At 47.1% G+C, this 21,614-nt stretch overlaps 2 protein-coding genes across 2 annotated transcripts; one reads left to right on the forward strand and one right to left on the reverse strand.

Annotated features, from left to right (window-relative positions):
• Positions 1 to 9,428: 9,428 nt before the first annotated feature.
• hoatz (HOATZ cilia and flagella associated protein) lies at positions 9,429 to 10,234 on the reverse strand (the record flags this gene model as incomplete). The annotated part of the gene is made up of 2 exons (XM_038984085.1): positions 9,982 to 10,234; positions 9,429 to 9,460 (listed from the first exon to the last, which is right to left on the reverse strand). Coding segments are annotated over exons 1-2 (285 nt in total), but the record flags the coding sequence as incomplete, so codon positions are not given.
• A 1,782-nt stretch (positions 10,235 to 12,016) lies between these two features.
• Positions 12,017 to 16,910, forward strand: btg4 (B-cell translocation gene 4). Its single transcript, XM_038984086.1, has 5 exons — positions 12,017 to 12,189; positions 14,278 to 14,415; positions 15,277 to 15,398; positions 16,152 to 16,285; positions 16,680 to 16,910. Exons 1-5 carry the CDS (start codon positions 12,017 to 12,019, stop codon positions 16,908 to 16,910), a joined length of 798 nt encoding a protein of 265 aa, XP_038840014.1.
• Positions 16,911 to 21,614: the final 4,704 nt, after the last annotated feature.

Here is a 21,614-nt window from a genome sequence, read left to right on the forward strand (position 1 = left end):
TTACCAGCAAAAATATTGTAATCAGATTACAGATACTTTAGAAAAACTAGATGATTACTTTGTACAGTCGTCTCAAATAAAACTGTGAAGGACCTCGGCGTTACTCTGGACCCTGATCTCTCTTTTGACGAACATATCAAGACTGTTTCAAGGACAGCTTTTTTCCATCTACGTAACATTGCAAAAATCAGAAACTTTCTGTCCAAAAATTATGCAGAAAAATTCATCCATGCTTTTGATACTTCTAGGTTAGACTACTGCAATGCTCTACTTTCCGGCTACCCGGATAAAGCACTAAATAAACTTCAGTTAGTGCTAAATACGGCTGCTAGAATCCTGACTAGAACCAAAATATGTGATCATTTTACTCCAGTGCTAGCCTCCCTACACTGGCTTCCTGTTAAGGCAAGGGCTGATTTCAAGGTTTTACTGCTAACCTGCAAAGCATTACATGGGCATGCTCCAACCTATCTTTCCGATTTGGTCCTGCCGTACATACCTACACGTACGCTACGGTCACAAGACGCAGGCCTCCTAATTGTCCCTAGAATTTCTAAGCAAACAGCTGGAGGCAGGGTGTCACGACTCCGACCAAGGGTGACTCCCCTTCCCGTTCGGGCGGGGCTCGGCGGTCGTCGTCACCGGCCTACTAGCTGCCACTGACTCTTTTTCCTCCCCCTCCTTATGTGTTTATTTGGTACACCTGTGTTGAGGTGATTTATAATTAGTGGGGCTTTATTAGTCAGCCAGCCCGTACGGTTCTTTGTGCGGGATTGTTCAGCTGTATGTTAGATTCGGGAGTAGATGAACGTTTGTTTGTTTCGTTTCATCAATTGTATTGTGGACTGGGTTTTTTGTCCTTCGTGTGGACATTGTTTGCCAGTTGTGCATTAAAAGCACCATATTTGAACTGTCTGTTGTTCCTGCGCTTGACTTCACACCCCCCGACACCCAGAGCGTTACACAGGGCTTTCTCCTATAGAGCTCCATTTTTATGGGATGGTCTGCCTACCCATGTGAGAGACGCAGACTCGGTCTCAACTTTTAAGTCTTTACTGAAGACTTATCTCTTCAGTAGGTCATATGATTGAGTGTAGTCTGGCCCAGGAGTGTGAAGGTGAACGGAAAGGCTCTGGAGCAACGAACCGCCCTTGCTGTCTCTGCCTGGGCGGTTCCCCTCTCTCCAATGGGATTCTCTGCCTCTAACCTTATTACAGGGGCTGAGTCACTGGCTTACTGGTGCTCTTTCATGCCGTCCCTAGGAGGGGTGAGTCACTTGAGTGGGTTGAGTCACTGACGTGATCTTCCTGTCTGGGTTGGCACCCCCCCTTGGGTTGTGCCGTGGCGGAGATCTTTGTGGGCTATACTCAGCCTTGTCTCAGGATGGTAAGTTGGTGGTTGAAGATATCCCTCTAGTGGTGTGGGGGCTGTGCTTTGGAAAAGTGGGTGGGGTTATATCCTTCCTGTTTGGCCCTGTCCGGGGGTATCATTGGATGGGGCCACAGTGTCTCCTGATCCCTCCTGTCTCAGCCTCCAGTATTTATGCTGCAGTAGTTGATGTGTCGGGGGGCAAGGGTCAGTCTGTTATATCTGGAGTACTTCTCCTCTCTTATCCGGTGTCCTGTGTGAATTTAAGTATGCTCTCTCTAATTCTCTCTTTCTCTCTTTCTTTCTCTCTCTCGGAGGACCTGAGCCCTAGGACCATGCCTCAGGACTACCTGGCATGATGACTCCTTGCTGTCCCCAGTCCACCTGGCCGTGCTGCTGCTCCAGTTTCAACTGTTCTGCCTGCGGCTATGGAACCCTGACCTGTTTACCGGACGTGCTACCTGTCCCAGACCTGCTGTTTTCAACTCTCTAGAGACAGCAGGTGCGGTAGAGATACTCTTAATGATCGGCTATGAAAAGCCAACTGACATTTACTCCTGAGGTGCTGACTTGCTGCACCCTCGACAACTACTGTGATTATTATTATTTGACCATGCTGGTCATTTATGAACATTTGAACATCTTGGCCATGTTCTGTTATAATCTCCACCCGGCACAGCCAGAAGAGGACTGGCCACCCCTCATAGCCTGGTTCCTCTCTAGGTTTCTTCCTAGGTTTTGGCCTTTCTAGGGAGTTTTTCCTAGCCACCGTGCTTCTACACCTGCATTGCTTGCTGTTTTGGGTTTTAGGCTGGGTTTCTGTACAGCACTTTGAGATATCAGCTGATGTAAGAAGGGCTATATAAATACATTTGATTTGATTTGATTTGCTTCGCGGATAACTTTTAAATTGACACTTCTCTGTTTTCTCAATGACATTCAAATCAGCATTGAAAAAAGGTGCAAGTTTAAGTTTGTTCCATCTGAGCGAGTCTGACCACAAGTCAGAGACCACTATGATGTCAGAGACCACTATGATGTCAGAGACCACAAGTCAGAGACCACTATGATGTCAGAGACCACTATGATGTCAGAGACCACTATGATGTCAGAGACCACAAGTCAGAGACCACTATGATGTCAGAGACCACTATGATGTCAGAGACCACTATGATGTCAGAGACCACCACTATGATGTCAGAGACCACTATGATGACAGAGACCACTATGATGTCAGAGACCACTATGATGTCAGAGACCACTATGATGTCAGAGACCACTATGATGTCAGAGACCACAAGTCAGAGACCACTATGATGTCAGAGACCACAAGTCAGAGACCACTATGATGACAGAGACCACTATGATGTCAGAGACCACTATGATGTCAGAGACCACTATGATGTCAGAGACCACAAGTCAGAGACCACTATGATGTCAGAGACCACTATGATGTCAGAGACCACTATGATGTCAGAGACCACTATGATGTCAGAGACCACTATGATGACACACCAAAATATGTTTGATGGATGGCGGGAAAAGAGCAGGAATTGGCTTTTGTAGGCTACAGTCCAAGCTGTCTTCCAATGGTGCGACTGCTGTCGGCATCCAAAGATGATCCTACTGGAATAAACGCTTGGAGGTGAGGACGAGAGCGGTGGTGTAGTCTACGGCGATACGGACATCACTTACTATTGATATCTACATAGAGCATTGATTGGAATCACACTGCTGCTCCCTCATTTAGCTATTTGTGCCTTAAGGATTGTGGTTGATCTAAATATGTATTTGAACCCAATAATGGTTAAATTCAAGAAGTTTAAGCTGCCTATCAATTGTTTTTGAAACCAGTGGACAGCCAGTGAAAAATGTGCTCTTGCAACAGCTGCATAGTGCAGATCCCAGCCTATGGAATAACAGCTGCATAGTGCAGATCCCAGCCTATAGAATAACAGCTGCATAGTGTGGATCCCAGCCTATAGAATAACAGCTGCATAGTGAGGATCCCAGCCTATAGAATAACAGCTGTATAGTGTGGATCCCAGCCTATAGAATAACAGCTGCATAGTGTGGATCCCAGCCTATAGAATAACAGCTGCATAGTGTGGATCCCAGCCTATAGAATAACAGCTGTATAGTGTGGATCCCAGCCTATAGAATAACAGCTGCATAGTGTGGATCCCAGCCTATAGAATAACAGCTGCATAGTGAGGATCCCAGCCTATAGAATAACAGCTGCATAATGTGGATCCCAGCCTATAGAATAACAGCTGCATAGTGAGGATCCCAGCCTATAGAATAACAGCTGCATAGTGAGGATCCCAGCCTATAGAATAACAGCTGCACAGTGTGGATCCCAGCCTATAGAATAACAGCTGCATAATGTGGATCCCAGCCTATAGAATAACAGCTGCATAGTGTGGATCCCAGCCTATAGAATAACAGCTGCATAGTGTGGATCCCAGCCTATAGAATAACAGCTGCATAGTGTGGGATCCCAGCCTATAGACTAACAGCTGCATAGTGTGGATCCCAGCCTATAGAATAACAGCTGCATAGTGAGGATCCCAGCCTATGGAATAACAGCTGCATAGTGTGGATCCCAGCCTATAGAATAACAGCTGCATAGTGTGGATCCCAGCCTATAGAATAACAGCTGCATAGTGTGGATCCCAACCTATAGAATAACAGCTACATAGTGTGGATCCCAGCCTATAGAATAACAGCTGTATAGTGTGGATCCCAACCTATAGAATAACAGCTGCATAGTGTGGATCCCAGCCTATAGAATAACAGCTGCATAGTGTGGATCCCAGCCTATAGAATAACAGCTGCATAGTGTGGATCCCAGCCTATAGAATAACAGCTGCATAGTGTGGATCCCAGCCTATAGAATAACAGCTGCATAGTGTGGATCCCAGCCTATAGAATAACAGCTGTATAGTGTGGATCCCAGCCTATAGAATAACAGCTGTATAGTGTGGATCCCAGCCTATAGAATAACAGCTGTATAGTGTGGATCCCAGCCTATAGAATAACAGCTGCATAGTGTGGATCCCAGCCTATAGAATAACAGCTGTATAGTGCAGATCCCAGCCTATAGAATAACAGCTGCATAGTGCAGATCCCAGCCTATGGAATAACAGCTGCATAGTGCAGGTCCCAGCCTATGTAATAAAAGTGGGGCTTTAATTGCTCTAATTCATGGTGATAAAATAAATAAATCCATAGGCCTAATGGACACATGCTAAAACTCACACGCTTTTCTAGACTTAAAGGGGCAATCTGTAGTTGCTACATCCAGTTTTGGACTTATATATGATATATATATATAAATATATATCATTTATATCTCCATTGATTCTTGAAGAACATAACTTATAAATGCCTCATGAGCTTAGTTCAACTGTCACACTTCATGAAAACCCAAAATATAAGCTTGTTTATATATAAGCTTGTTTGTAACATTGTAAATGTAAACAAACACTGTATAGCCTCATAACATGGTTAAAACAATCATTTTGGTATCATGGATGGTCAGTCCTTGCATCCACAGCTCTGTCTATTAGTCTGAGAGTGGTTACATTTCTCCAGGCCCATCGCTCAGCTTTTTACCAAAACAGAGGCGGGGCTATAATTTTGTTATTGTTTCATCTGTGGACTTGCCCTTTAAACAGCTGCATATTTTCAAGATATCAAAGTGTCACCAACAAAAAGGTCAACAATAGGCCTATAGCAAAAGCAGCATATGGCATTCATTCTTCACATGTAAATAGCCCTTTCCAGTTGTGCTCAAAGCAGGCCATTCCATCAGCGTAGCATTTATTTTTCAACTCGAATCAATGAGACCAATCAGTTCTCCATGACAACACAATCATAAACAACAGAGTAGGGCTGGCTAATAAGTCCTTAGTTTTGGGGTTATGCTCAGGTAAAACAATTTGGCTGATCTATACTTCCATATTTCCAAGTCCTGTTCTTGAAGATCAAGGGGAATAAAATTTATTGGACAGTAATTCTGATAGACTTTGGTGTTTAATGTAAAGATATAATTTACCCTAATTTAATTGTATTATTATATGTAGTAGAAAGCAATGGGTCAGAAGAAGCTTACATAACCAACCCATAAAGTAACATTTTACATCCATATATGGCCAGCTATGTAAACTTTAACATTGATTTATTCTGTAATAGATGTGGTTCAACTGGTAACATACATTTTTGTTTTCTTCTAATGTCTCTTCAGGGGAAAGTAATCTAAAAGTACCTACTACGACCCACGTGGAGTTCCAGGTCTCAGGCAGCCTCTGGAACTGCCGATCTGCGGCCAACAAGGCAGAGTTCATCTCAGCCTATGCTTCCCTCCAGTCCCTCGACTTCTTGGCACTGACGGAAACATGGATTACCACTGATAACACTGCTACTCCTACTGCTCTCTCCTCGTCTGCCCACGTGTTCTCGCACACCCCGAGAGCCTCTGGTCAGCGGGGTGGTGGCACTGGGATCCTCATCTCTCCCAAGTGGACATTCTCTCTTTCTCCCCTGACCCATCTGTCTATCGCCTCCTTTGAATTCCATGCTGTCACAGTTACCAGCCCTTTCAAGCTTAACATCCTTATCATTTATCGCCCTCCAGGTTCCCTTGGAGAGTTCATCAATGAGCTTGACGCCCTGATAAGTTCCTTTCCTGAGGATGGCTCACCTCTCACAGTTCTGGGTGACTTTAACCTCCCCACGTCTACCTTTGACTCATTCCTCTCTGCCTCCTTCTTTCCACTCCTCTCCTCTTTTGACCTCACCCTCTCACCTTCCCCCCCTACTCACAAGGCAGGCAATACGCTTGACCTCATCTTTACTAGATGCTGTTCTTCCACTAATCTCATTGCAACTCCCCTCCAAGTCTCCGACCACTACCTTGTATCCTTTTCCCTCTCGCTCTCATCCAACACTTCCCACTCTGCCCCTACTCGGATGGTATCGCGCCATCCCAACCTTCGCTCTCTCTCCCCCGCTACTCTCTCCTCTTCCATCCTATCATCTCTTCCCTCTGCTCAAACCTTCTCCAACCTATCTCCTGATTCTGCCTCCTCAACCCTCCTCTCCTCCCTTTCTGCATCCTTTGACTCTCTATGTCCCCTATCCTCCAGGCCGGCTCGGTCCTCCCCTCCTGCTCCGTGGCTCGACGACTCATTGCGAGCTCACAGAACAGGGCTCCGGGCAGCCGAGCGGAAATGGAGGAAAACTCGCCTCCCTGCGGACCTGGCATCCTTTCACTCCCTCCTCTCTACATTCTCCTCTTCTGTCTCTGCTGCTAAAGCCAATTTCTACCACTCTAAATTCCAAGCATCTGCCTCTAACCCTAGGAAGCTCTTTGCCACCTTCTCCTCCCTCCTGAATCCTCCTCCCCCTCCTCCCCCCTCCTCCCTCTCTGCTGATGACTTCGTCAACCATTTTGAAAAGAAGGTCGACGACATCCGATCCTCGTTTGCTAAGTCAAACGACACCGCTGGTTCTGCTCACACTGCCCTACCCTGTGCTTTGACCTCTTTCTCCCCTCTCTCTCCAGATGAAATCTCGCGTCTTGTGACGGCCGGCCGCCCAACAACCTGCCCGCTTGACCCTATCCCCTCCTCTCTTCTCCAGACCATTTCCGGAGACCTTCTCCCTTACCTCACCTCGCTCATCAACTCATCCTTGACCGCTGGCTACGTCCCTTCCGTCTTCAAGAGAGCGAGAGTTGCACCCCTTCTGAAAAAACCTACACTCGATCCCTCCGATGTCAACAACTACAGACCAGTATCCCTTCTTTCTTTTCTCTCCAAAACTCTTGAACGTGCCGTCCTTGGCCAGCTCTCCTGCTATCTCTCTCAGAATGACCTTCTTGATCCAAATCAGTCAGGTTTCAAGACTAGTCATTCAACTGAGACTGCTCTTCTCTGTGTCACGGAGGCGCTCCGCACTGCTAAAGCTAACTCTCTCTCCTCTGCTCTCATCCTTCTAGACCTATCGGCTGCCTTTGATACTGTGAACCATCAGATCCTCCTCTCCACCCTCTCCGAGCTGGGCATCTCCGGCGCGGCCCACGCTTGGATTGCGTCCTACCTGACAGGTCGCTCCTACCAGGTGGCGTGGCGAGAATCTGTCTCCGCACCACGTGCTCTCACCACTGGTGTCCCCCAGGGCTCTGTTCTAGGCCCTCTCCTATTCTCGCTATACACCAAGTCACTTGGCTCTGTCATATCCTCACATGGTCTCTCCTATCATTGCTATGCAGACGACACACAATTAATCTTCTCCTTTCCCCCCTCTGATAACCAGGTGGTGAATCGCATCTCTGCATGTCTGGCAGACATATCAGTGTGGATGACGGATCACCACCTCAAGCTGAACCTCGGCAAGACGGAGCTGCTCTTCCTCCCGGGGAAGGACTGCCCGTTCCATGATCTCGCCATCACGGTTGACAACTCCATTGTGTCCTCCTCCCAGAGTGCTAAGAACCTTGGCGTGATCCTGGACAACACCCTGTCGTTCTCAACTAACATCAAGGCGGTGACCCGTTCCTGTAGGTTCATGCTCTACAACATTCGCAGAGTACGACCCTGCCTCACGCAGGAAGCGGCGCAGGTCCTAATCCAGGCACTTGTCATCTCCCGTCTGGATTACTGCAACTCGCTGTTGGCTGGGCTCCCTGCCTGTGCCATTAAACCCCTACAACTCATCCAGAACGCCGCAGCCCGTCTGGTGTTCAACTTTCCCAAGTTCTCTCACGTCACCCCGCTCCTCCGCTCTCTCCACTGGCTTCCAGTTGAAGCTCGCATCCGCTACAAGACCATGGTGCTTGCCTACGGAGCTGTGAGGGGAACGGCACCTCCGTACCTTCAGGCTCTGATCAGGCCCTACACCCAAACAAGGGCACTGCGTTCATCCACCTCTGGCCTGCTCGCCTCCCTACCTCTGAGGAAGTACAGTTCCCGCTCAGCCCAGTCAAAACTGTTCGCTGCTCTGGCACCCCAATGGTGGAACAAACTCCCTCACGACGCCAGGTCAGCGGAGTCAATCACCACCTTCCGGAGACACCTGAAACCCCACCTCTTTAAGGAATACCTAGGATAGGATAAAGTAATCCTTCTAACCCCCCCCCCCCTTAAAAGAGTTAGATGCACTATTGTAAAGTGGTTGTTCCACTGGATATCATAAGGTGAATGCACCAATTTGTAAGTCGCTCTGGATAAGAGCGTCTGCTAAATGACTTAAATGTAAATGTAAGTAACTGAATGTAATCAGATTACGTTACTGAGTTTGGGTAATCCAAAAGTTACGTTACTGATTACAATTTTGGACAAATAAAATACAATTTTACTGGTCACATACACATGGTTAGCAGATGTTATTGCGAGTGTAGCGAAATGGAATGGTACTGTCACGACTTCCGCCGAAGTCGGTTCCTCTCCTTGTTCGGGCGGCGTTCGGCGGGCGACGTCGCCGGTCTTCTAGCCATCGCCGATCCACCTTTCATTTTCCATTTGTTTTGTCTTGTTTTCCCACACACCTGGTTTACATTTCCCTCATTACTTGTCGTGTATTTAACCCTCTGTTCCCCCCATGTCTGTGTGTGAAATTTTTGACAGCCTGTACTTTGTACTTTGTTATTTTTGTACTTAGTGCTCACTTGTTCTGAGGGCATTTGTTTTATGACGTGGTCGCGTTCTATTCATATATTGCCTCAGTAAAGGGCCTTGTCCACTCATCTCTGCTCTCCTGCGCCTGACTTCCAATGCACCAGCTACGCCCACACCGTGACAGGCATACTTTGAGCACTACTGAAAAGTGATATTCACATGTGAAAAATGAATGCAATATGCTGCATTTGCTACAGGCCTATTGTTTACCTTTTGGTTGGTGACAGGTAACTAATAACTGCAAAGAAAATAACCTACCCAACCCTGAACACACACACACACACACACACACACACACACACACACACACACACACACACACACACACACACATATTGATGTCTTCATGACTTTGATATCTAAGGTAGGGCTGTATACAGAAGAAGATGGTTTGAGAGCAGCATTGGTGTCTAAAAAGGAAAAATAAAAGGTTATTTAATTGTTTTGGCACATGACCTCAAATTGAGACTAGAAATGCAGGGGTGTAAATGCAGGCACTGGTGTTTTGAAATGAAATGGTTAATTCCCTAGTTAAAGCTGTGTTCATATCCACTCAATATTAGTTCCCACACTCCCAACACATAACAATGACATTAAAGCTCATTATAATCATGCAAAAGGTTCTTAGTTGACACTCAAATGTTTTATTCTATACCCATTTGAGGAAAGAAACGTTCTTAATTTGTTTGATGATAAGATTAAATATTTCCAGGGGACCTCATGGGGTCCCGACCCCATGTTTGGGAACCACTGACCTAAACTATCCAGGAGGTAGATCACAGGAGGCTGCATATGATAAACAATACACAGTCCTGTAATAGTATAACTAAATATCTCATAAGGAAAAAAATATTGCGTCAGAAATAAGCGTGACAGCATGTGAACCGAGCAGTGTGCCTCGCATGGTTTGGCCGGACTAACGTTACCTTACCGACTACCAGAAGTGTCTCATCGTGGTTTGTCGGGGCTATTGGCAGCCTCTGGCGGATGTCTGCGTTGACCAGGCGGGACTCTAGCGGAGGCAGCAGTGACAGAGAGGTCCACAGCTGCTTGGCGTGAGACACATCTTCTGGAGACGAGCCGTCAAACACGGTGAAAAAGTATTTATCCAACTCTGTCTCTAACTGCTCTGCCTCTCTCCTCTCCTCCTCCGTTACCCCAGCCCGCAGCTCTGACTCACACATTACGATAGCCAGTGTGTTTTTACCAACCAACAACAGAGCGGATATCACCGAATCATCAATATTATAAAGTAACCGAGCCACAGACGAACATTGATATTGCTAGCTAGCTAAATGGAGAGATGATACAATGTGAAAATGTTTCGTTTTTGGCAACCCGGAAGTGTGGAGAGCGCGTCTGTTACCAAGGCGACAGGACGCTCCAGGGGGACACCAGCAAAAGCACCGTTTATCTGCCAGGTGAGTGTGTGTTGCATAAGGAATGAGGGGGGAATACATGTAACACTATTATAGTGCGTGTGTCTGAAACAGAATAACATATTAGAACGTGGAATAAAATATGTTATGTTGGCAGAATGGTTAGTAATTGCAGTGTGTTTAGGCAGCTCTGTCCGCCCCGTAGACTAGTGGTAAGATGAGTGGTCATAATACTCATACAATCTGGCAGTCAAACAGGGAAATAGTTCCAATTGTTTTCCCACCATTCATTTTTCCCATAGGGGATTCTAGAAACACTTCAAATAAGGGCTTTGTTTCGTGTCGGCTTACCCTGGCGTGACGTTTTGATAACCGTGTAAATCTCTCTCGGACAAGGTGACTTTTAGCAGTAGTACTAGTAGTAGTAGTAGTAGTACAGACAGAGCTGTCCATGTGAAGGTTCTGACAGACAGAGCGGTACCTGTGAAGGTTCTGACAGACAGAGCTGTCCATGTGAAGGTTCTGACAGACAGAGCGGTACCTGTGAAGGTTCTGACAGACAGAGCGGTCCCTGTGAAGTTCTGACAGACAGAGCAGTCTATTGTACTGAGTCTGGTTACCATATCAATGAATGAGATGGTACTGAGTCTGGTTACCATATCAATGAATGAGACGGGACTGAGTCTGGTTAACATATTAATGAATGAGACGGGACTGAGTCTGGTTACCATATCAATGAATGAGACGGGACTGAGTCTGGTTAACATATTAATGAATGAGACGGGACTGAGTCTGGTTAACATATCAATGAATGAGATGGTACTGAGTCTGGTTACCATATCAATGAATGAGACGGGACTGAGTCTGGTTAACATATTAATGAATGAGACGGGACTGAGTCTGGTTACCATATCAATGAATGAGACGGGACTGAGTCTGGTTAACATATTAATGAATGAGACGGGACTGAGTCTGGTTAACATATTAATGAATGAGACGGGACTGAGTCTGGTTACCATATCAATGAATGAGACGGGACTGAGTCTGGTTAACATATTAATGAATGAGACGGGACTGAGTCTGGTTAACATATTAATGAATGAGACGGGACTGAGTCTGGTTAACATATTAATGAATGAGACGGGACTGAGTCTGGTTAACATATTAATGAATGAGATGGTACTGAGTCCGGTTATCATCTCCGTGGTGCATTCCTTCTGTCAGAGGCACTACCTCAGGCTGCTGTCAATCAGTCAGGACCTGCAATCACATTGGAACTCGCATCACCTGTGCTCTTCCCTCACACACAGCTGATTTAAACGAGGTGTGTTTAGCAGCAGGCTCTTATACAGAAACTTTTTGTTCTGGGCTCAAGTTGCTGCTAACTGCCCTGAACGAACTGGCTGTTATCTAGAAGAGTCCAGAGAGAAACGGTAACATTTAAAAAGCAGATTTGTTTGCTAGGTATTGGGACATTTTGTCGTATGGTTTCTAAAGCTGCAGTTTAATTAAGCCTTTAGGTAGTGTCTGTTGCTAAGGTAGTTGGCTCAAGGTTGTGTTAAGGTTAGGTGGTTTGACCTTCTAACAATGAAGGAAGAGATTGCAGCAGCAGTGTTCTTCGTTGCTCGGCTGGCGAAGCGCCACGGTAGTTTAGATGCTGAGAGCAGAGAGGGGTTTGCTGCTGCCCTCACCTCAGCCCTGTTTGACGCCTACAAGACCCACTGGTACCCTCACACACCTGTCAAGGGACAGGCCTACCGGTCAGTAACTACACACACACACCTGTCAAGGGACAGGCCTACCGGTCAGTAACTACACACACACACACACACACACACACACACACCTGTCAAGGGACAGGCCTACCGGTCAGTAACTACACACACACACACACTTGTCGGGACAGGCCTACCGGTCAGTAACAACACATACACACACACACCTGTCAAGGGACAGGCCTACCGGTCAGTAACTACACACACACACACCTGTCAAGGGACAGGCCTACCGGTCAGTAACTACACACACACACACACACACACCTGTCAAGGGACAGGCCTACCGGTCAGTAACTACACACACACACACACACACACCTGTCAAGGGACAGGCCTACCGGTCAGTAACTACACACACACACACACCTGTCAAGGGACAGGCCTACCGGTCAGTAACTACACACACACACACACCTGTCAAGGGACAGGCCTACCGGTCAGTAACTACACACACACACACCTGTCAAGGGACAGGCCTACCGGTCTGTAACTACACACACACACACACACACACACACCTGTCAAGGGACAGGCCTACCAGTCAGTAACTACACACACACACACACCTGTCAAGGGACAGGCCTACCGGTCAGTAACTACACACCTGTCAAGGGACAGGCCTACTAGTCAGTAACTACACACACACACCTGTCAAGGGACAGGCCTACCAGTCAGTAACTACACACACACACACACCTGTCAAGGGACAGGCCTACCGGTCAGTAACTACACACCTGTCAAGGGACAGGCCTACCGGTCAGTAACTACACACCTGTCAAGGGACAGGCCTACCAGTCAGTAACTACACACACACACCTGTCAAGGGACAGGCCTACCAGTCAGTAACTACACACACACACACCTGTCAAGGGACAGGCCTACCGGTCAGTAACTACACACACACACACCTGTCAAGGGACAGGCCTACCGGTCAGTAACTACACACACACACACCTGTCAAGGGACAGGCCTACCGGTCAGTAACTACACACACACACACCTGTCAAGGGACAGGCCTACCGGTCAGTAACTACACACACACACACCTGTCAAGGGACAGGCCTACCGGTCAGTAACTACACACACACACACACACACCTGTCAAGGGACAGGCCTACCGGTCAGTAACTACACACACACACACCTGTCAAGGGACAGGCCTACCGGTCAGTAACTACACACACACACACACCTGTCAAGGGACAGGCCTACCAGTCAGTAACTACACACACACACACCTGTCAAGGGACAGGCCTACCGGTCAGTAACTACACACACACACACACACACCTGTCAAGGGACAGGCCTACCGGTCAGTAACTACACACACACACACCTGTCAAGGGACAGGCCTACCAGTCAGTAACTACACACACACACACCTGTCAAGGGACAGGCCTACCGGTCAGTAACTACACACACACACACCTGTCAAGGGACAGGCCTACCGGTCAGTAACTACACACACACACACCTGTCAAGGGACAGGCCTACCGGTCAGTAACTACACACACACACACACCTGTCAAGGGACAGGCCTACCGGTCAGTAACTACACACACACACACCTGTCAAGGGACAGGCCTACCGGTCAGTAACTACACACACACACACCTGTCAAGGGACAGGCCTACCGGTCAGTAACTACACACACACACCTGTCAAGGGACAGGCCTACCGGTCAGTAACTACACACACACACCTGTCAAGGGACAGGCCTACCGGTCAGTAACTACACACACACACACCTGTCAAGGGACAGGCCTACCGGTCAGTAACTACACACACACACACCTGTCAAGGGACAGGCCTACCGGTCAGTAACTACACACACACACACCTGTCAAGGGACAGGCCTACCGGTCAGTAACTACACACACACACCTGTCAAGGGACAGGCCTACCGGTCAGTAACTACACACCTGTCAAGGGACGGGCCTACCGGTCAGTAACTACACACACACACACACACACCTGTCAAGAGACGGGCCTACCGGTCAGTAACTACACAGGCAAGATCGTCTCGTTGGCTTTGTGTTCCGGTGTGTGTAACCATTGTGCATGTGTTAGGTGTCTACGTATGAACCGAGCTCAGCTGAGGGACCCTGTGTTGGAGAGGGCGTGTTTACGGAGCGACGTCTGTTACGAGGACCTGGGGTTGCCACGGGAGATGACAATCTGGGTCGACCCTGGAGAAGTGTCCTGCAGGTGAGTGCTATTGTACTGAGGCACTACTGTACTGGTATGTCTTACTGTAGACTCTCAAACAGAGATTGTCAACTGGTGTGCCAAATTCAGCCCCTTGGCATGTTAAATGTAGACATAAATAGACAGACTGTAAAAAAAAACACTTGGAATTCACCTCAAAATGATCTATTTTAAGAAATCTATACCCAACTATTTCCACTCATAAATGGACGTATGTGAACATGTACAAATGTAAGGTTTGAAATTGTCAAATACAATGTCTGTTTGGGCTTCTTGGCTCAATTTGCGGCGTACATGTTCCGTCCCCCGAACCTCCGCTCCAGAACTCAATCTAGTTGGGGTAGGGTTCCAGAAGGTTCTACTCGGCTCCACAGCACCAGTTTGTGGATAACTGAGAAGCCGGGGTCATGTTCATTAGGGTGGAGCCTGCCGGGGTCATGTTCATTAGGGTGGAGCCTGCCGGGGTCATGTTCATTAGGGTGGAGCCTGCCGGGGTCATGTTCATTAGGGTGGAGCCTGCCGGGGTCATGTTCATTAGGGTGGAGCCTGCCGGGGTCATGTTCATTAGGGTGGAGCCTGCCGGGGTCATGTTCATTAGGGTGGAGCCTGCCGGGGTCATGTTCATTAGGGTGGAGCCTGCCGGGGTCATGTTCATTAGGGTGGAGCCTGCCGGGGTCATGTTCATTAGGGTGGAGCCAGGGCTAGAATAAAACTGAAAAGTCTGGGGGGGGTCCCGAGGAGAGGTTTGAAAAACGTATATGTCTGGTTCAGCTAGAACCTCCCTCTGCTTGTTAACTTGAGCCCAGGGAAAGGGTTTACTGTGTTGTGGCAGGAAGATGTTGTGATGCGTTTCCTGTGTAGGTACGGAGAGCGCAGCGTTCCCTTCTGTGTGATGCAGCTGCAGAGCTGTCACCAGGGTGACAAGGAGTTTTCCCGGCGCATACATAATGCAGTGGAGAGGGCCGCCTCCGACATCCAATCAGGTGCGCTGGTTTTCTGTTTCTCAGATAAATATTTGTTTTTCTTACCCTGATTATCAAATGTGTTGCAACATGTATGGGTGGATTGGATTATGCTGAGCTGCGGGAACCGGTCTTTGGCACGTGATGTGAATGGTCAAAGCGCTGATGGAGGAGCGCTCTTAAATTGAACAGTAATCTGCGCAGCTTGGTCGTCATGGCAGCTTGGTCGTCATGGCAGCTTGGTCGTCATGGCAGCTTGGTCGTCATGGCAGCTTGGTCGTCATGGCAGCTTGGTCGTCATGGCAGCTTGGTCGTCATGGCAGCTTGGTCGTCATGGCAGCTTGGTCGTCATGGCAGCTTGGTCGTCATGGCAGCTTGGTGCATCGTCCACAAACATCTATTGTCAATAAAATGCATATGTTCTAACTAGTTTTCACTGGAAGGCAGTTCCAAATTAACTGTTCTAGAAGGTTCTACAGTTATGTTTTACTGTAGCCTGTAGGGCAGGGATCGTGATTTGATAACACCAATCACTTTTTCCCTTGAACAGACTCCTACTCCACATCATTTAGGCTACGTCACTTTTGTTTTGAGCCGACTTCGCCGTGGGCTTTGAACGGGGCACCTGGCTCACGCCTGGGAGGCAGCCCTGTTCCAAAACGAATACAACAACTTTTCACCCGGTGCAAACTCCTATTACCGGGATAACCCAGGCCAGATAATCGAATCCATTTACTGTGAAAAGTGTTTAATGCTTTGATTTGATCCAATCAGGCTCTTCCTCTGACGAGGAGGGCGGGGACACCAGCATGGGTAGCAGCTGCAGCAGCCTATCCGCACCCTGCCCTGCCACCAACCCGAAACCCAAAACCATCCCGACAGTCAGCAACCCCAACAGTGTCTACCAGGTAACTAACCAGGTAACTGGAGCTCTAGAGGTGTCTACCAGGTAATTAACAAACTAATGTTAAGAGCGCTGACGTAACAAACCAGGACTGGACGAAGCTCTAGGGCAGGGGTACTCAACTCAAGGTCCGGAGCCTCCTGGTTTTCTGTTCTACCTGATAATTGCACCCAACCGGTGTCCCAGGTCTAAACCAGTCCCTAATTTAGAGGGGAACAATGAAGGGGGGAGAAAATGCAGTGAAACTGAAAGTCCAGAGTTGAATTTGAGAGCTCTGGGGATGTGTGTGGTTTAGATGATAGTTGTCTACTGTACAGTAACAGATGTGGTCCAGGTGTTGTAAGAGCCAGCAGGCATCAATGATGTGGTTGTGATGTGACTCGTTCTCTCTGTTCCAGTTCAGTGAGTTCGCTCTAGTGCCACCCCCTCCGGCCTGGGCAGCTTACTCCAACAGGAAGGCCTTCCCCGGGGATGGCTACCCTCACGGCCCCCCCTCTGGAGGTCTGTTTGCCCAGCAGCACAGCAGCCAGTTCCAGCCTCCTAAAGGATTCAAACCCTACAGAGCCACCTCCTCCTTCACTGGGCCCAGGCAGGACAAGTACCACTGGGTCAGCCAGAACCGCTCCTAGAACCTACTGGAAACTAAACCCCACTGGCTGCTTGGAGCCCAGAACACTTAAAAATATTAAAAAGGTCAAAGTATTATAAAATGGTTAAAGCAATGCTGTTTAAGCATTTTTAAAGTTGCAGTATTTTTTATTGAAAAAATATTTTATGTCTTAACTATTGTGATTTGTTAAACTGGAAAATATTGCCTGAATAAAATTATTGATTTAGTTTTAATAAACTGGTTGTCTGTTTGTAGTGGGGATTGTCTAGGACCTCTTTCAGATGAATGTTTTCAGAGGAACGCTGGGTGGGAGTGTCCAGGTTTACATTGGTCCATATTATTCAGTGGGGTGACTGAGCTTCAATATCCGTAAACCAACTAGGGGTGGGCAGTATACCGGTATGACGTTGTGCCAGTATATGGATTTTTGCCATATTGGTCATATAAATTAATGTATGAAATTAGGTGCGTTAATTTCAGTCACGTGATCCAGCCTAGTGGGCCAATTCAAATTGTTTCTTACTAAAAGCTTTTTTTTTTAGCAAAGAAAACAAAGCATGGACGTTACACTCAATCTGCCTGCTAATCAAAGTCAAGCATGCAAACATTTAGTGAACTCCTTTCATTATCAAGTGTCAAATCATGCACTGACGTCAAGGATAATAACGCTAAGTTTTAGGAAGAATAATTTGTTTGAAAAAAGGGGGAACTCTTGTCGTTTGGCTTCAAGATATTCGACCTCGACCAACAGTAAGTTGAAGCATTGTGCTAGCCAAAGGTGGAAACGCCAGCGGGTTTTACCACCTGAGAACCCTGCATGTGCGCGAATACAAATCTACCAGAATGCACGCATCAAGTCCCAAGACTTCAAGCCAGACCTGCACTCCGCTATCACTCAAGGTGTCATTTCTTAGTGGTACTCCCTACGGCAAGAAGTGGAATGAGAACGAGTGCAATTACGTATCACATAGCGAAAGACATGGAACCAATTCAGACTGTTTCAGAAAGTTGATTCGAAATCTAGATACCTAGCCGTATCTGCAAAACATGTCTGCCAGAACTCTACACAGAATGCGGGACAGTTGTCAACGAAATCTGTAACGCTGCATTCTCTACCATTGCAGACTTACGGTCAAGCCGGACCACAGACCCATACATTAGCCTCGCGATTCATTACATTGACAACTGGAAGCTGCAAAGCAAATGCCTTCAGACCTTATTTCCCAGACGACCACACAGGAGAAATAATTGCAGCTGGGCTGAGGGAGGCACTTTCATCCTGGGGCTTGAAAGTCGTGTCAAGTATGTATGACTACCGACAGTGGATCGAACATAGTCAAAGCATTGGAGCTGAACAAATGGACCAGACACGGGTGTTCCCCGCCGCATACAGCTTCTAGATATGCCACACTTGTCAGGTGGATGGATTATCTTGGCAAAGGAGAAATCCTCACAAAATTTGTGAGAAATAAGCTTTTTGTGCGTATGGATAATGTATGGGGTCTTTTATTTCAGCTCATGAAACGTGGGACCAACACTTTACATCTTGTGTTTGTTTCTGTTCAGTATATTTAAAGGTTACGTTATTATTCAAGTGCAGACACAGGAAAGGAAAGGTTGGGTTTGTGAATAAGGGCATGGATTGGACTCGAACCCAAACTGACTCTTGTAGGCTGTACATGCTGGATAGGAACCCATGCTGACTCTGGTAGGCTGTACATGTTGGATCAGAACCCATGCTGACTCTGGTATCCTAGGCTTTACATGTTGGATCAGAAACCATGTTGCCTCTGGTATCCTAGGCTGTACATATTGGATCAGAACCCAAACTGACTCTGGTAGGCTATACATGTTGGATCAGAACCCATGTTGACTCTGGTACCACTAGGCTATACATGTTGGATCAGAACCCATGTTGACTCTGGTACCACTAGGCTATACATGTTGGATCAGAACCCATGTTGACTCTGGTACCACTAGGCTATACATGTTGGATCAGAACCCATGTTGACTCTGGTAGCCTGTACATGTTGGATCAGAACCCATGCTGACTCTGGTAGCCTGTACATGTTGGATCAGAACCCATGCTGACTCTGGTAGGCTGTACATATTGGATCAGAACCCATGCTGACTCTGGTAGGCTGTACATGCTGGATAGGAACCCATGCTGACTCTGGTAGGCTGTACGTGTTGGATCAGAACCCATGCTGACTCTGGTAGGCTGTACATGCTGGATAGGAACCCATGCTGACTCTGGTAGGCTGTACATATTGGATCAGAACCCATGCTGACTCTGGTAGCCTGTACATGTTGGATCAGAACCCATGCTGACTCTGGTAGGCTAGGCTGTATACTTTGCAGAACTCATTCTGACTCTGGTAACCTTGGCTGTACATGTTGGATCAGAACCCATGCTGACTCTGGTAGCCTGTAAATGTTGGATCAGAACCCATGCTGACTCTGGTAGGCTGTACATGCTGGATAGGAACCCATGCTGACTCTGGTAACCTTGGCTGTACATGTTGGATCAGAGCCCATGCTGACTCTGGTAGCCTGTAAATGTTGGATCAAAACCCATGCTGACTCTGGTAACCTTGGCTGTACATGTTGGATCAGAACCCATGCTGCCTCTGGTAACCTAGGCGTATACTTTGCAGAACCCATGCTGACTCTGGTAACCTTGGCTGTACATGTTGGATCAGAACCCATGCTGCCTCTGGTAGGCTAGGTTGTACATGTTGTACCTTATATCAGTTAGCAAGGATGGCCATCCTGCTAGCTGATATAAGGTAGTTGAGGATGGCCATTGTACTAACTGACAATGAGAATACACAAGGACCCATCTTCAGTGGCCAGAGAAAAAAAGGAAGAGGAGGAGCACTCACAGCAAGCTGCCAGCCAGACTTCCTAGTCTACATCATAGCTCCTCCCATCAGCTCAAGGTTGGCCAGTTTAACCAAATGGTGCTCAGACGGCCTGCCGGAGACACAGCAGGGTTCTGACGAAGAGTGACGATGACTACAACTCAGACAGGGAACTTCTCCATTGGACAACAATACACGGCATGCAAAAGAGCCTCAAACACTCCTATTTCCTCCAGAAAACAGAATAAACGGACTGAAAATGACATGGTTAAAGGGATGCGTGTGATATGCTTTTCTGTTATTTAACCGGTTTTACCCTCATTCATCCCCAGAAAAGTATATTGTTTGGTGTCTGTGGAAGACGTCATGAGAGTGTACAAAGTACCCTCCATTTATGTGGACGGTTGATTAACTCGTGCCCTGCCATGTCACCGAACAATGCAGATGATGAATGGGGGCTGACGCAGCCTCAGGAACTATTCCATCACCCGAGCCAATCAGAGCACTCCTGATGGGAGGCCTCACCTCTTCCTGTCCAGGACTATATAAACTGAATGTGTGAACACGACTTGTGTTCGGCTGGCGACCAGCCATATGATTGCTGTCAATTATGTACTACAAAATCATTCCAGGACTACCCCCCGCCGGAACCTTGATGCTGGACTTCTGAAATGCTTTGTTTGGACTCTACACCATGGAGAGCTCCCTGAAGACCGTTGGTTCCAGACAGGATATATGTACGAGTATCCAGCTCAGACAGGATATGTGTAAGAGTATCCAGCTCAGACAGGATATATGTAAGAGTATCCAGCTCCATCTCAGACAGGATATATGTAAGAGTATCCAGCTCCATCCCAGACAGGATATATGTAAGAGTATCCAGCTCCATCTCAGACAGGATATATGTAAGAGTATCCAGCTCAGACAGGATATATGTAAGAGTATCCAGCTCCATCTCAGACAGGATATATGTAAGAGTATCCAGCTCCATCTCAGACAGGATATATGTAAGAGTATCCATCTCCATCTCAGACAGGATATATGTAAGAGTATCCAGCTCCATCTCAGACAGGATATATGTAAGAGTATCCAGCTCAGACAGGATATATGTAAGAGTATCCAGCTCCATCTCAGACAGGATATATGTAAGAGTATCCAGCTCCATCTCAGACAGGATATATGTAAGAGTATCCAGCTCCATCTCAAACAGGATATATGTAAGAGTATCCAGCTCCATCTCAAACAGGATATATGTATGAGTATCCAGCTCCATCTCAGACAGGATATATGTAAGAGTATCCAGCTCCAGCTCAGACAGGATATATGTAAGAGTATCCATCTCAGACAGGATATATGTAAGAGTATCCAGCTCCATCTCAGACAGGATATATGTAAAAGTATCCATCTCAGACAGGATATATGTAAGAGTATCCAGCTCCATCTCAGACAGGATATATGTAAGAGTATCCAGCTCCAGCTCAGACAGGATATATGTAAGAGTATCCAGCTCCATCTCAGACAGGATATATGTAAGAGTATCCAGCTCAGACAGGATATATGTAAGAGTATCCAGCTCCATCTCAGACAGGATATATGTAAGAGTATCCAGCTCCATCTCAAACAGGATATATGTAAGAGTATCCAGCACCATCTCAAACAGAATATATGTACGAGTATCCAGCTCCATCTCAGACAGGATATATGTAAGAGTATCCATCTCAGACAGGATATATGTAAGAGTATCCATCTCAGACAGGATATATGTAAGAGTATCCAGCTCCATCTCAGACAGGATATATGTAAGAGTATCCAGCTCCATCTCAGACAGGATATATGTAAGAGTATCCAGTTCCATCTCA

This window comes from Salvelinus namaycush, unplaced genomic scaffold, assembly GCF_016432855.1.
Source record: "Salvelinus namaycush isolate Seneca unplaced genomic scaffold, SaNama_1.0 Scaffold2115, whole genome shotgun sequence".
Lineage (NCBI taxonomy): Eukaryota > Metazoa > Chordata > Actinopteri > Salmoniformes > Salmonidae > Salvelinus > Salvelinus namaycush.

What these genes read in the sequence shown, in the direction of transcription:
- btg4 (XM_038984086.1), top strand. Translation starts at nt 12,017, where the DNA reads ATGAAGGAAGAGATTGCAGCAGCAGTGTTCTTCGTTGCTCGGCTGGCG. An exon ending in CGCCTCCGACATCCAATCAG is followed by an intron (nt 15,399 to 16,151) that starts GTGCGCTGGTTT and finishes TGATCCAATCAG; the next exon opens with GCTCTTCCTCTGACGAGGAG. An exon ending in ACCCCAACAGTGTCTACCAG is followed by an intron (nt 16,286 to 16,679) that starts GTAACTAACCAG and finishes TCTCTGTTCCAG; the next exon opens with TTCAGTGAGTTCGCTCTAGT.